General features: G+C 44.1%; 1 protein-coding gene across 2 annotated transcripts in view; it reads left to right on the forward strand.

Annotated features, from left to right (window-relative positions):
• The window catches only part of ECA3 (endoplasmic reticulum-type calcium-transporting ATPase 3), a 204977-nt gene that overhangs the window by 71565 nt on the left and 118222 nt on the right, over positions 1-15190 (forward strand). For both annotated transcript variants that reach the window (XM_087378846.1, XM_087378844.1), the window contains 3 exons: positions 2686-2731; positions 3846-3905; positions 4005-4085. In XM_087378846.1, coding sequence (XP_087234972.1) covers positions 2686-2731; positions 3846-3905; positions 4005-4085 — 187 coding nt within the window. The remainder of the gene's footprint in view (positions 1-2685; positions 2732-3845; positions 3906-4004; positions 4086-15190) is intronic.

Raw genomic sequence — 15190 nt, forward strand, 5'->3', positions numbered from 1 at the left:
CAACTAGTGGGACATTAATGTCCATAACCCCTTCAATGGAGTCCACCCTCAAATGCTAGACTCGAGCCAACTAGTACCTAAGTGAACAGTTGAAAAACATATGCATTCTTTTGACAAACATCTTAATGTAAAGAACTTGAGATTTCAAAACTTAAAGATATGCAATGAATGAATTACCAAGCAATTGGATATGTGTTTTGTGAAGGGAAGTGACAAATCTCTTCCATGGCGCTGTAGCTGATGTGCTCAAACCTCTTGTGCCAAGTTGAGACATCCTAGCGTCCTCTCGAGACTCGTACCATCATAGCACTGATTTTGTAGAGTCCTTCAACCCCCTCAAGCGATCACTTCGTCTGCTATCTTGGATGTGATGACCTCTTCGTCCTCATTGAAGATGGCTCTCATCTTGTTCTTTGCAAGTTGGTTGATAGAAAGTAGAAATTTGCAAAGATCTAGGACATATAATACATTTGTTAATACCTTGTCGTCACCCGTGGTTGTTGTGAATGGGATGCTCCCAACGCATTTGATTGGGCAGCTCGGTCTGTCCCCCAAAGTTTCGGATGAATTGGCACTAAGGTTAGAAAAGTCCTTGAACCACTATTTTGTCTTTGTCATATGCTTTGACACTCCACTGTTGGCGTACCAATCATCTTCTCCATCAGTCACTGCAAGTGATGAGCACTTCTTAGTGATATTGACCAAGAAGAGTTCCTCTGTGATGATATTGATGGCTTGTGATTTGGTGTTTCCCTTCAACTTGTTAGTTTATTTCTTCTTTCAATTCAGCTTCCTCTTTTGACACTCTTTGGCAAAGTGCCCTAGCTTCTTAGAGTAGAAGCTCTTCTACTCTCTTTGAATCATTTTACTTATCTTCCTTCGAGTCTCGATGAGACTTAGGCTTACCCTTAAAGGGCTCACCCTTTGCTTTCCCCTTCATGAGAAAGGCTTTGCCATTGAATCGATCAGACTTCTTCTCACAAGCTTCTTTCTGCAAGAAAAGGGGCACTAACTCTTCGAAAGTGATTGGTGCCGTCCATTGCCTTGCAATCATTGTTGTTATGAAACCCTTCAACCTTGTAACTTTTGGGAATCATGCCAAGAAAGAGCTTGGCAATCCGACTCGAATCCCTGTGTTGACCAACCGCTGCGAGTTTATCCCTCACCACCATCATCTTGAACTGAGTCCCCCGCATCCGTGTGCATGTTGTAGAGATCTGCCTTGAGTTCGAGGATTCTTGCAGCGTTGTTGATCTTGTACATGTCCTTCAGGATGGTCCGTGCTTGAAATGCAGTGTCCACAAGCTGAATATGCAGGCCGACAGCAAGGGCATGTGCGTCACATAGTACCCCATCCCTAAGTCCAACGGGATCTGCTGGTGTCACCACTACCCCGCCACATTCTTGATGTCCTCACGCCTTAGCTCCACTCCCTTCTTGATCTCCCAAACTATCCTCACCACGTGGCTCCGGATCTTCATTGGCCAGAGAGGATAATTTGTTAAGTTGATCTTTCCCGAATCCCCGAAGCTTGGGATGGGAAGTCTGCTGGCCATGATTAGAATGCGAAAGGATTAGGAAGGGGAGTGCGACTTTCTGAAACTGAAAACAGAATCTTCTCTTGAAATGGGGTTGAATTTTTCTTGGGAGGGGCTCCTTCCTTCAGGGTTGAGGGGTATTACAAGGGTTGCTGTGGAGGCTCTAATACCATGTCAGAATTTCAGGAGCTGCACAGCTGAAAACTTAGACAAATCTCCCCCTATACGCAACAGTAAACTGAACCCACAAACTGTAAATAAAACTGGAAAATAGAGCAGCAAAGGAGCTTTCAAAATATACTGAGTTTAGGTCACCATGAAAGCGGCTGAACTGTTTCAGGGTGAAATAACAAACATCCAGCAGGGTGGTGGGCGAAATATAGGCAGAGGAGACTGTGCAAAACTGAAGTATAGATGTAGAGGGAAGGGAACCCTATTCTGCTCCTGTGTGCCTTGTGAAAAGGGCTTGAATGGTTTTGCAGATAGTTAGGCAAGGGCCTCACATAGATAGGGAAAACCAGCTCTAAATCTGGCTGAATGGGTCTGTCCCAGCCAGCAACGAGTCGACAAGACCAGTCCGACCTGGTCTGGTATTTGACGAGACCTGTAGGTTGGTTGACTTCCAGGTCAGACGACTTGAAACAGTCTCCACATTTCTGCCCGTTTGGCACTTGTTTCAGGTCCCTAAAAGGCGACCTGTTTTCTGCCCTTATTTCTGCTGAAATGGCTGCTGCTTGCAACTCTAATGAGCTGAGAACTGTTCTGTTGCAGCTCAGCCCATCCTCACCTGGCTACAGATACACTGCCCTGATATCCTCCTTATATGGGGGCTCACAGGCCGGTCAGTGATCTTTCTAACAGGATAAAGTTTTCAAGCCATACCATGCATGGCGTAAAGATTTTTCAGTAGATCCTTGTGAATGATGCTAACCGAGCCTTTTTAACCACAAGCCATAGGTGTTGGTTATGTCTACAAGCTCTCTCCGTTGTCATTTGATACCAAGGATGGTGTTTATTTTGGAAGGTTTGTTGTACTGTTGGTCTGTTTTCCCCGAATTGGCCTTGTGCTGCATATTGAACTGTTGGTGTTTTGTCTGTACTATTGGCCTTGTGCTGCATATTGACTTATTTGGTTGATATTTTGCAGGAACTGAAGGCTTATCAGGCTGAGGTTGCTACAGTTTTGAGAAATGGTACCAAATTTATGCTGAAGCACTACAATCTGTTGTATTTTGTTGCAAAGAACCTTGCGTATGTACTGTTCAGTATTATTAAGAAAACATGGAATCATTTAGGCAATTAAGTTTGCTAGGTTTTTTGTAGGATTGCAATGTCATAGAACTTCTTATAGGTTCAGTAGGTGGAAATTTTCTCATTAACTTTTTTCAAACATATTTGTGTACAGCAAGTAGAAACTTATAGATTGTCATGCAAGGTGCAATTGGGAAATTTAGATGATAGTAACCACATAGGATCGCTACAAATTGTTTTTTCAAGAGTGCCATTTTCAAGAGTCTTTTTTAAGGGTTTAATCTTTGATAATCAAACAAGATCCAATGTCGTATTTTGATACTTAACAACCTGATTTCTGCTCTAGTGCATGTATAAGATGGCCAATTCTAGCCTCAAGGATGCTGATTTTAGAGGCCACTTACCTTTTTCCTTCAAATGTTCTTTGCTTTGTCTCATTTTAACTGGATCCTGGTGGACATGGAAACTGTCCTTCTCTTCCAACTGGTTGCTTAAAGGTTGGGATTTTGTGCCTTTTTTAAAACCTTGGCTGTCTTCTGGCAGTAGCTGTGTAGTTATTCCCGAATCCTAAGTTTGTGTTGGTTTTTTGCAGGGTTGTGAGTTTCTTCCTAGAATGTTTGCTAGAATGCATGGGCAATTATAGATGAAGGATGTTGCTAGGCCCCTGTTGACATTTGTCCCGCTTGGATGCAATGCTATGCTGAATCTCTTAATTTACTCATGTTTATTGAGGTAGTTGGTACCATTGTTGGGTACTTGGAAGAATTTTAAATGGAATTAGAATGGTAATGACCTTCCAGTGACCCCATGCAATAGAATAGAGATGAAGGGTGAAAGCCCAAGTGGGCATCAAAAAGCAACATGGGCACTTATTTCATTATATTCAGTGCATTTTGTTTTTGAGACGGTTAAAGTATCCTGAGAAACTGAAGAACATCAACCCGTTACCTGTACCAAGCAGATTAGTACAATTAACTTTATGGTGCTCTAATTTTTGCAAGATCCTTATTCAATGCATTTTCTGTGGATTGAATGCAAACAAAAATAATTTTGCAGGTCTTCTGTCAATCGTGCCAGCTTCAGATCTTGTCCCTGGAGACATAGTAGAAGTTTCAGGTTTGCCACCAGAATGCTCTTCATTGGCCTTACCTTGATGCACAATTATTTGAGGATCTGATATCTAACCTTGATGTTTGTGGTGCATTCTCTCTCAAGTTGGCTGCCAAGTTCCTGCTGATATGCGGTTAATTGAGGTGCTTAGCAGTCAACTTAGAGTTGATCAAGCCATATTGACAGGTGTGACTCGCAAAATTTTAAAATTTTTGGGTGCTGAGTATCTCTTTTTTTACATCTCCATTTTAAATTACAGTAGAACTCTCGGCTATCTATTTTGCAATGCTTATTGAAGGCAAATGGTGAAAGCTAATGTAGACGGTAGATCTTTTTGAGAGAAACCTATTCGACTCCATGAAACTCTGATTTGACTTTTTCCAAGCTAACTCTTTAATAGGTTTCAACTCCAAAAAGCACAGTTATGTAGGCATTGACTTGTGGTTGGGCAAGTTAGCAGTTTTGAGTGCTTCTATCATGCAAAGTTACAAAGCACTGGAAAGAAATGCCAAGCAAAATGACCTCTTACATAAAGTCTCCCTGGGCTTTGTACAATGATGGCAGTCTTTTATTCACTGTTTGGCTTAGTCTTGATGGCAGAATTTGACTCAAGTGCTTCATAAAGTCTCTCCTTTTGCTCTTGTTCTTTTTGCCAAAATCAAGTGCCAAACCTTTTTAGTAGATCTGGTTTCCAAGGTTATAAGTCATATGTTTCCTCAGGATTCAGATGCGATCGATTGTTATGTCCCGAGCTAAGTGCATCTAACCTGTACCTAACCTTGATAAGGTAATGATAAGGGCCATAGGACAGGGTTAATTGCCATTTAATAAAAAGTTAGGAATTATTTAGGGTTAGGTTAATGCATAGCAATAGGGGTAGCTATGGCATTGCTCGGTTTTGGGGTAATCGCTCATTGTTAATTTGGATCTCCTTGCTCAGGCCTAATGATTTAGCTCATGTCAAGGACACCTTTTGGTGTAGCTTGGTGTTATGGATCCTAGGGCTTATGAAGTTTGAGTTAGGCTTAGGTGATGATCTTGATCTTTAGCTGGGGGTATCGTGATCTATGGTTGGGTTGTGAGCTTAGCGTCAAGAACGTGGGGTTGTAGTGTCATCATGACGATTCACTACTTGAGGTAGTCAGTTTTAGGAGAAGGCCTATAGGAGCTCAAACCACCTAGAAGTTTGTCCCATGTAACATGTCTACAACTAACACAACTTTGAATGCCAAGTGTTTAGATTGGGAAAATATTTTAGAATATCTCAAACTGCTGCAAATATAATTGTTAAGACTACCTCTCAAAAGACAAGCCATTGGAAACAATCACAACGCTTATAAGTATTCGAAACAAAGTTTTAATAACAACAGGAACACCAGCCCCAAAATGCAATAATATGTTGCCTTGAGCTATGTGTCAATTTTCAAACCTAAAATGTTAATCACAAGGATTCAAAATCGGGAAAACATATCGACTGTAAGGATGTGTTTTTATGGATGTATGGGAAAATGTTCCAAAAATAATTATTCAAAATGCATGTTTAAAGCTCAGTTTGCAATTGTATACTCGTCAATACCCTACAACAGTATTGAACCACAATATAGCTTTTGTATGAAGTATGGAATCCTTGTGGAAGCTTCATCCATGTCTTAAAAACCGTGGTCAAAACTAATGAGGATTGTTAGTTCTTGGCAGTGAGTGGAGAGGGAGATGTGTGATTGGAAAGGACACAAGCATTTTCATGAAAGCAAATCTTTCTTCAAATAAAAGCGTTCTTTTGTATTCAAAGAGCGAAGGTGTTTTTTGGAACTGCAAAAAAAGCATTTGAGGATGCCTATTTGCGAGATAAGCTTATACTTTTTCGTGGTGGTGTGATTTGAATCCTAAACCATAGCATGGGATGAATTCAAGCAATAGTTCTATGAAGCTTCGAGTTAGTGAGTCACTTGGAAAACTACAGAAAGCTTAATGATATCTTGATGACAGGTAAGGGTTTTTATGTTTATGTGCAAGAATTTAAAGGTTTGGTAGAAGCACTGAATCCAGCATATTAGGAGCACATGCTTATTTTGGGGTTATCTAAACGAAGCTCTAAGAAATAAAGATACTATTCGCCATGCCAAAATGTATGGTGTTCGTTAGTGACATCAACAAAAAGGAATAGATGAGCTGTAATGAGCTTCCAAGATTCGCACGTTTGATTAAAAATATCCCTAATCGAAATAAGAAGCAAGGTCTGAAAGGATCAGTCACCAACACTTCTTATACTTCTGGTTCAAATCATATGTATCAACAAAAGTGGCCTAAGTTAAATGAGGCCAAGGTTTCTTATGCAGCCTGGAAACTTAGCTAAGTAATTTTGAAGCAAATCCGGAGTTCTCTTGGTGGAGATCAACGGTAATAATATTCCGTTGAAATTCATGATTTAAACGATCTTGAACCAAAGTCAGCTCCCAATTTTGTGAATTCATGTTGGGTGCAAAAGTTAAGTGTGACAATTTCATGTAGTGGCCACATGTATCTAATCAATTTTGTAGAGGGCCATGATCTAATACCTTGGAAAGTTTGTGATGATCTTCCTTGATGATATAGTGATATATAGTAGATCATTTGAAGAATATTGCTAGATGATATAGTGACATATAGTAGATCATTTGAAGAACATCAGCAATATTCCATGTTGTCTGAGATATTCTAAGATAGGAGACGATTTATGCAAAGGAATCAAAGTGTAAATACCTTACACGAAAGCTTTTGTAACTTGGAACATGACATATGTACCCAAAAACATTCAATAATAGGTTTTAGTCCATTCATGGTTATGTATGGATTTCAACTAGGGCCCCAATTGCGTGGGACATGAAAAAGAGAAGATTCAAGCAGCCAAAGACTTTCTTAAAGATATGAATCAAATTAAATTAGCTAAAGATACATTAGAAACAATGAAGATGGAGCAAGAAGTTATGCAAACCCACACCGTAGAAAGTTGAGTTTGAATAAAATGAGAGTGTCTCTAAAGGTGCCGGAATCTTGTGAAACCCTCATGAGGGGTACATTTCCAAAGCTCTCTCTTAGGTACTGCAGACCATTCCTAATACTTGAGAGAATATAAAACTTGCTTACAGATTAGCCTCACCAAAAGGATCTTGTCACCAAGCTGTAAATACTCCAAAGTCAAAGTTCTAGTTGACCATTTATCGATCATAATTAATGAGTTCTTTATTTATTTAATTATGTTCAAAAAGTTATATTTATTTGGTCAAAGTATTGACTTGGGTCAAAGATACTTAACCTCGGTTAAGTAAGCGTAACCCCAGTTAAGACTTGGCTTTGGCCAAGATGGTTAACTACGATTAACCAAAGAACCAAAGCGTTGACTTCGGTAAGAGAGTGTTGACTTCGGTTAGAGAGTGTTGACTTAGGCCAACGAGACTTGGTTTACGCCAAGAGGATTAAATTCTGTTAACCAAGAGGTGTCAACCTCAGTTGGAGATACTTAGCGATAATTAAGGCGCTTCTACTGATGGACGGCAAATCATATGGCTAAGCTTTTCATGGCACAAATCTTTAAGCACCATGGTATGTCCAAGTCTATTGTCAGTGACCGAGATCCCAGAATGACCAGTCTATTCTGGAGAGCTCTTTTTAATAATATGGGGACGAATCTGAGTTTTTATTCTTCTTTCCATCCCCCGATAGATGGTCAAAGTGAGGTAGCCAATTCTACAGTGCTGGATTTATTGAAATGCTACGTGACTGACCAAAGTTCAGATGGGGAAAAGTACCTACCATTGGTGGGGTTTGCTTATAACAATACAGTTCATAGCTCCATAGGGAAAGCCCCCTTTGAGGTCATCTATGGGAAGGTGATTCTGCCACCTATCATGAGGACCAAAGATGAAATATTTGCAGCTGATCAGTTTGTCAAAGACCTCCAGATAGCTTTCAGCCAAGTCAGGACAGGAATTGAAAGGTCTCAAGAAAAGCATAAGCAAGCTGCAGATAAGCATGGGTGCTTTTGAAGTTCGAGAAAGCTAGGCTCCGCAAGTCAAAGGGCAAGCAAAAGGTGTATGCAAAGCTATCTCCCAGATACTATGGCCCTTTCAGGGTTATAGAAGAGATTAATGAGGTTGCATACATGTTGGCACTACTAAAGCATTGGAGGATTCACAATGCCTATCATGTGAGTCTTTTGAAGAAATCTGAGGGAGCGCAGCCTATAGAGCCAGTACAGAGGATCCACCAGAAGTGGATGAGTTGGAGGAAGTTCTTTAGCCAGAACAAATTGTATATCATACCGTACGCAAAGGCCCAAGGGCAAGAAATTTTACAGGTATCTTGTAAAATTCTAAAACTATTCGGCATTGGATGCCAAGTGGATAGATGAAGACATGTTGTCTGATCATCCACGACTTTTGGATATTTACAAGGAAGCTTTTCAGTTGAGGTCAACTGAATAGAAGCCGAGGGGATGTCACCAAGTTGTAGATACTCCAAAGTCAAAGCTCTATTTGACGATTTATCGATCATAATTAACGAGTTCTTCATTTATTTAATTATGTTCAAAAAGTTATATTTATTTGGTCAAAGTATTGACTTCAATCAAAGATACTTCACTTCAGTTAAGTAAGCCTAACCCTGGTTAGGAAGACTTGGCTTTGACCAAGATGGTTAACTACGGTTAACTAAAGAACCAAAGCATTGTCTTCGGTCAGAGAGTGTTGACTTTGGTCAATGAGACTTGGTTTATGCTAAGAGGGTTAACTTCAGTTAACCAAGATGTGCCAACCTCGGTTGGAGAGACTTGGCCATAATTAAGGCGCTTCGACTGATGGACAAGCTCCTTAATTACGACCAAGAGGGTTGACCTCGGTCAACCAAAGAATTAGTTTAATGTTATGTGCACAAGTTTGCTTGGTGGGGACGCCCACTGAGACTAGGAGTAGTCTAGAATTGATATGCATGCAAAAGTGCTAACGATTAATGGGTGCCATGGCTATAGCGCTTTAATTCATTGTTGTAGGTGCTGAGAGAGGTTGAACGCCCAAGCAACAGGAGCCTAGCAAGCATTCGGGAGATCACTCGCATGACCAGGTGCTATGAAGACCCTCGAATGTTGCCCTTTATGGCATGTAACTAGAATCTACATAGATGCTAGTTAGAATTTGGGCACTTGGCATGTTGCCGAAAGAATTGAGCTGAGAACTCTTTTGTAAGGATGATCTTCACATATGTTTTGAAGCAAGCAGCCCGTGAGCTAATTCTGTAATCTGTACTCAAATTTCTTATATGAAAAAAGACCTTCGCGGGGGGTCAATCTGACGATTGTCCTGGGCCCTAGTGTGCTTGAGAGAGAAAGAAAGAAAGAACGAAAGAAAGTTTATGAAAGTCTGCTAAAGACCGATAAGTCTATGAGACTGAAGGAAAACCTGATACAGTGAGCAAAAGGGTGGAGCTACTAATCGAGCATCCTAACCCATGCTAGAAAACTGTGTAGATATTGGTATATGTCCACCAAAAACCTAAGCAGCCATCTTGGCATCCTCATCCTCATGTGGAGACAGAGTCTAATACAATACAATACAATAGGCATATCGAACATCAAGATACACCCAACGGTGAACTAGGCAGTGCAGGAAGGAAGCTAGTAATGGAACGTTGTTTGCTATCTGGATGAGTAATGTGTCGTGTCCTCCTGGCCGCTACCCGGCGTTTGGCGAGCGCCACTGTGACCCCGGTCGGTCGGCTGCATCCCCGGCCTAAAGAGAGAGATGTCAGTGTCTGTGATTTGTGCGTCTATCCTCTACTTGGTGTGTCATGTCTCGATCTCAGGGTCTCTGCCTCTCCTACTAAATGTGACATCAACCTGCTCTGCTTGGAAGAACTCTGTGATTGTACTCTAGGATGGGCCGGGCACGGTCCCCTTGCTCATGTCTCCTCAATCTGATGAGACGATCTCTATGTCGGACCGCCTCGTGAATAAAAGCTGCTATAGGCATCTCTGGTCTAGGTATAGTAGTAGTCTGGAGAAGCCCTTGAACCCGTCTCTAAAGAGGCAATGGTATCGTCCACGAATCTCATAGTAGAGAGGGCAAGGGAAAAGAAAGTGCTCCTCTGACTCCACCTCATGGCGCTCACACAATGTGTAGATGCGACTCTCGCTGGGTATCCCCTCTGCACGCCTGCTCTCGATACAAAGCCGGTGCGATGACACCCGTAACTGTCCAAGGGCAATCCTGAGTGAACGTGGTAGATGGATCTGAGTGTACCCTGGTGGTATGATGAAACCCTCTTCTGAAATGTGCAAGCAGTGGGATTGATAGAAACTAAGTTTCACAGGGAGCTCTACCTGTGCTAGCCAGGTTCTGAATGTGTGAAGCGGTAGGAGTTCCTCCTGTATGATTGGGTTGAATTCGCTGCCCTGGAACGGGACAAATGGAGCGTCAATGCTGTACTGGAAGGGTGGCAACCTGTCTATATGAAAACCCAATCTCACAAATTACCCTTATGTGCGTGCGTACCAACATCTCTAATCACCTTGAGCTGCTAGTGCCATAGAAGGTAGCCTGCGTCGTCCTGTGGTACATGAGCCGTATGCGTGCACTCTGTAGAGATAATTGATAGTCTGGGATGCCGCATCTAACTACAGAAGAGATGCCTCGAACTCAGCCTGGATGATATGATGAGGGACATATGGCTTTTGCTGCGTATCATCCATGAGAGTAGGAGAACCTGTAATCTCTCCACTCGAGCCCACTTTGTGTGGGAGAGGTCTGGTCCCCAACAAGTGCTACCGTACATGCCTGCAGGTCGGACCAAGGAATTGAAAAGGAGAACCTTGGTCCGTGGGTCTTGAAAGTGCGAGTGGAAGCACTGTCTCTCCAGTTGGGTTAGGGAAGCGTAACGTCTACTTAGGCAAGCGTGCATTGCCAGTCTTATCGTGAAAATAGGTCCCGAAAACAGAACCCCCAAGTCTTTGTCAAGAATTACTGAACATCGTTTTTAGTAATAATTCCAAAGGCTTTTGGCTACGGTTTCTTGAACGGCGATCCCCCTTACCACTCACAAACACTCAAGTTTGGCACAACTACGCCTGCACACTCTATGACATCCCCGACCAGCCCACACTAATCTCTCCCACATACCAGCACCTACCTCTTGCACTCTTTTCACTAAGGGGAGCAAAGGATCATGAGGGATTATGAACCAAGTTTGTTGCATACGGGATTGATATCCTAGCCCCTATCTTGGCAAAGCTATTTAATGAAGCAATTTGTCTTGGCTTCCCACACGACACTCAACACTATCACACCTATCCATAAGGCAGGGGATCCCATGGATCCAAGTAACTATAGGACCATTATGATCGGGCATGTCATGTCCAAGATATATGCTTGGGTACTAGATATGGAGGTCAGTCGCTATGCAGAGATGTAGGGACTCAAAGCAGATGGGCAGGTAGGCTTTTAACGCGACCACGGGACCATGGATCATATCCTCACACTCAGGACTGTCATAGAGGAGGCCAGGACACCGAGACAGAGGGTATATTTCTCCTTTGTGGATTTCCGCAAACCCCTTGATATTTGTACCTCGAGCACACCTCATCAGGAGGTTATAGGATATGGGGTATGGGCCAGAGATAGTTTGGGCTGTTATGGCACTTTATGAGAGGGTTTCTGGCAGAGTTCGGACGCTGGATGGATGAGATCATGAGCACCGTTGGGGTCAAACAAGGCTGCCCACTCTCACCAACCTTGTTCGGCCTCTACATAGACGAGCTTGAGTCTTTTATGAGGACACTGGGAGGTGTTGGTTGTTCTCTCGCTGGTTACTTGCTCTAGATCCTTTTGTACGTTGATGATGTGGTACTATTATACTCGTCTGCTGAGGGGCTCCAGAGACATTTAGATGCACTACATGCTTTTTGCAAATCTCATGACTTGAGGGCCAACTTGGGTAAAACCAAGGTTATGATCTTCAACACCTCAAGAGCAGCCGCACACAGAGAGCAATTTACTTTTGACGGGGCACATGTTGAGATCATTTCATCCTACACACTCATCATCGTACCACCAATTACATGGCACAAAACTTAAAGGCGGTGGACGGTTAGAACCTGTGGCGTATGGGAAGGCGTGAAGGGCAGCTTCGTGCAGTGATCAGCTAATCAATGTGGCCCGGTCCTCTAGGAGGGGTATGTGGTCAATGCAGATGAGTAAAGTGTAAAGTCGTGCAGAGTACGTGGGTGAGAGGTTGCGGTCAAATTGTATGTCGTGATAGGTAGTGTAGGTGGGTGGTGTGGTGAGTGGTAGAGCAAGACAGGGAGTGGTGATAGTGAAGAAGAGATATGTGTGATCAGCCCCAGGTGGTGGTGGTGAAACGGAGAAGTTTGTGATATGTGATGTTAAGGCAGGGGATCCCAAGATATAATCAACTATGCTAGACCCCCCATCACTCAAGACCATTATAGATAATGAGATCGTGTGCCATACCTAAATCGAGTAGTGCGTGTTTGTAAGAAGTGATAGGAGCTCGTCTATCAGCAGACACTCGTGATATGTCAGCGTCAACCAGATCTATGTCCGGAAGTAAAACAACATCATCTCGAAAATCTAGGAGTGGCACCTGGCATGCTCTTGTTCTTGCGTTGAAGTCCTCCACTAGGAGAACATCTCCACGGCTTGAAAGATCCATGATATCATGATAGAGGGGTGTATATGGTGATATCTCAGCCTCCTACCATACTGCTCTAGCAAAATGTAAGGTCTCTGGTGGTGGGAAGTAGCAGGTCGCTATGAAGAGATCACAGCGGGTGCTGCGTCGCAGTCGGATCCAAAGAAACCTAGAGTGTGGATCTCTCCTCTCACCCCAACAAGGGATGATCTATATAAGACTGCTACTCCTAATCCCGTACTCCGCCTCTCTCCCTTGTCTCCCAAGTGTATCCACTAACCATCGGTAAGGGGCACTCTGGGCTCTAATGTGTCTTTGTGTAGAAGACTATGTCTTTTCCTGTGTATGACTCCGAAAAATTCCCAGGCTTGGACCATAGGGTACCATTATAGTTCCAAATGGTGCAAGCAAGGGTCTCAGTATCGTGAGTCTCATAGACCCCGCCCCCCTATGTGGAAGAGCGGTCAGGTGGTTGGCGGGGTCCAGTAATGAGGCGCCCATCCCGCACTACTGTCCACTTCCCCTCCTTTCAAGCTGCATCATGGAGCTGCAAAAGGGCACATCTCTCCTCCATCTGTAAGGGTCCTCATCCATAGATATAGTGGGATGATCCCGTAGAGCCAATCTACGACTTAAAGCTGCCAGGCGTGCCTGAGTGTCTTTGAAGTGTATAACCAGAGGCTGCTCCCTGTTGGGATCTCTCTCCACTCGCCATGCTCCCACAATAGCATGGTCCGGAACTTCTGTGGTGGTCGCCATGAAGGTGGTCGCGTTGCCCATCGGTGCAGTCTCTGTCCGTGGGATCCCTTGGACTCTGGTATTGAGAGCCTTGGTGGCCCTTTGCTGCTGCTCCAAAAGTGTAGCCGAAACAATTGCCTTTGCAGGTTCCCGTTTCACCACATCTACCCATTTGGATGTCTTTGCTATGGCTGACTGCATGGTGGCTATCTAAGTCTCCAACGGTCCCCCCGAGGCCACGCTCAAGGAAGAAAACTCCTTCTTGAGCTCCACAATGTCCTGTTTGAGCTCTTGAATGAGACTCGCTTGCTGCTGAATAATAATCACCTGCTCCAACTCCGCCTATCATGCCTGAATGTTGCGTACCTCCATGAGGAGAGACTCCCATAGATCTGGTGGGTCCGCTAGTGCGTACCTCGGACCTCTTGGGATAGAGAAGTGGGGGGGCTGGATGGTGGGTGGTGAGCTGATGAAATGAGTAGAAAGTGGGGATATCAATGATGAGGGGATTCGAGTAGAGTACTGGAAAGAGGGTTGGCTCAGAGGGAGAGGGGAGGGGCAAGAGGAGTACTGTAAACCAGTATGCATATCTAGGGACTGTGAACTGGATGATGGAACAGTCATCGCTGTAACAGTCAATATGGCTGTTGAAGTAGAGGCTCTTGCTGTCGAAGTCGATGATGGGGATCCGAAGGTGGATGCGGGTGGTGATGATGATGAGGATGGTAGCCCCACCGAGGTAGGTACTGTACTAGTCTTCGTTATTGCTTTGCTGTCCACTCTGAGTCCACTCTTGTTGACACGTGTGTTCACGTCCTCTAGAGTAAGTTGTTTTTGAATCTCGTCATCTTTCTTGTTTCTTCCCTTGTCCTTTTCTTTGTCATTCTCTTGCTCGCCTTTCCCCATCTTGCTTATTCAAACCTATTTCTTTGGTTTTGTATTGGTAGGTACGTGGGGCATCACTCGCAACCCCTCATGCGGGCCCGTCAGCCCATGCCCGCACCATCATCAACGGGCAGCCAGCCCAAGGGGAGCAGCGAGAGCCCAAGAGGAGGAGCGACAGAAGGTGCGAGAGGTCTAGGTGGAGGGGAAATTGGAGGTGTGAGTAGGGAAGCCTAGGCAGGGGCAAGAGACCTAGGAGGGAGGACGGAGTAGGAGGCGGGAGGATGGAATGGGGAGGCGGAGGCCTGGGCAAGATGGCGGCGCAGCAAGGAGGCGGACGGGAGCAGTAAGGAGGCGATGGGGAGCAATAGGCGGAGGGCAGTGTAGGAGGCGACGCAGCAAAGAGGTGGAGGGGAGCAGTAAGGAGGTAGGGGGGGAGCAGTAAGCGGAGCGGGAGGGAGCAGCACAAAGGGGCGGAGAAGGCGACAGCACGGGTAGAGGGTGTAGGTGAAGCGTAGGTGGAGGGTGGAGCGCCGGCGAAGCATGGAGCAGGTGGGAGCGGAGCAGGGAGCAAGGTGAGAGGGCGAACGGACGGAGAGAGAGAGAGAGAGAGAGAGAGAGAGAGAGATGATATGATTGTATTAACGTCCTCGTGAGACCCTTCAGGATCTATGGACAATGATCACTATCAACAAGTAGTGATTGTTTACATCCATTGAAAGAATATAGCATAAATAAAACCATAAATGTGTTATGCAATGAGTACTTGTTGTGCTAGCCTGTGTGCTAGGCCAAGTACTTTGTTGCGATATTCTAAAATTTCCTTTATGTATTTGCCTAGCTCTTTGGCTTGCCACTCCAGTAGGGATTTCAGGTTGCTTCTATTGCCCCTATAACATTCTCTGATTTGCGCATATGCTCGACATGTTAGGAGTACATGCTGCTCATTTTCTACTTCTCCTGCGGGGCAGATTTTACATACTCTTTCCTCTCTT

The sequence above is a fragment of the Dipteris shenzhenensis genome, chromosome 9, assembly GCF_047967505.1.
Source record: "Dipteris shenzhenensis isolate YYH24624 ecotype China chromosome 9, Dip_SZ_1.0, whole genome shotgun sequence".
In the NCBI taxonomy this organism is placed as follows: Eukaryota; Viridiplantae; Streptophyta; class Polypodiopsida; order Gleicheniales; family Dipteridaceae; genus Dipteris; species Dipteris shenzhenensis.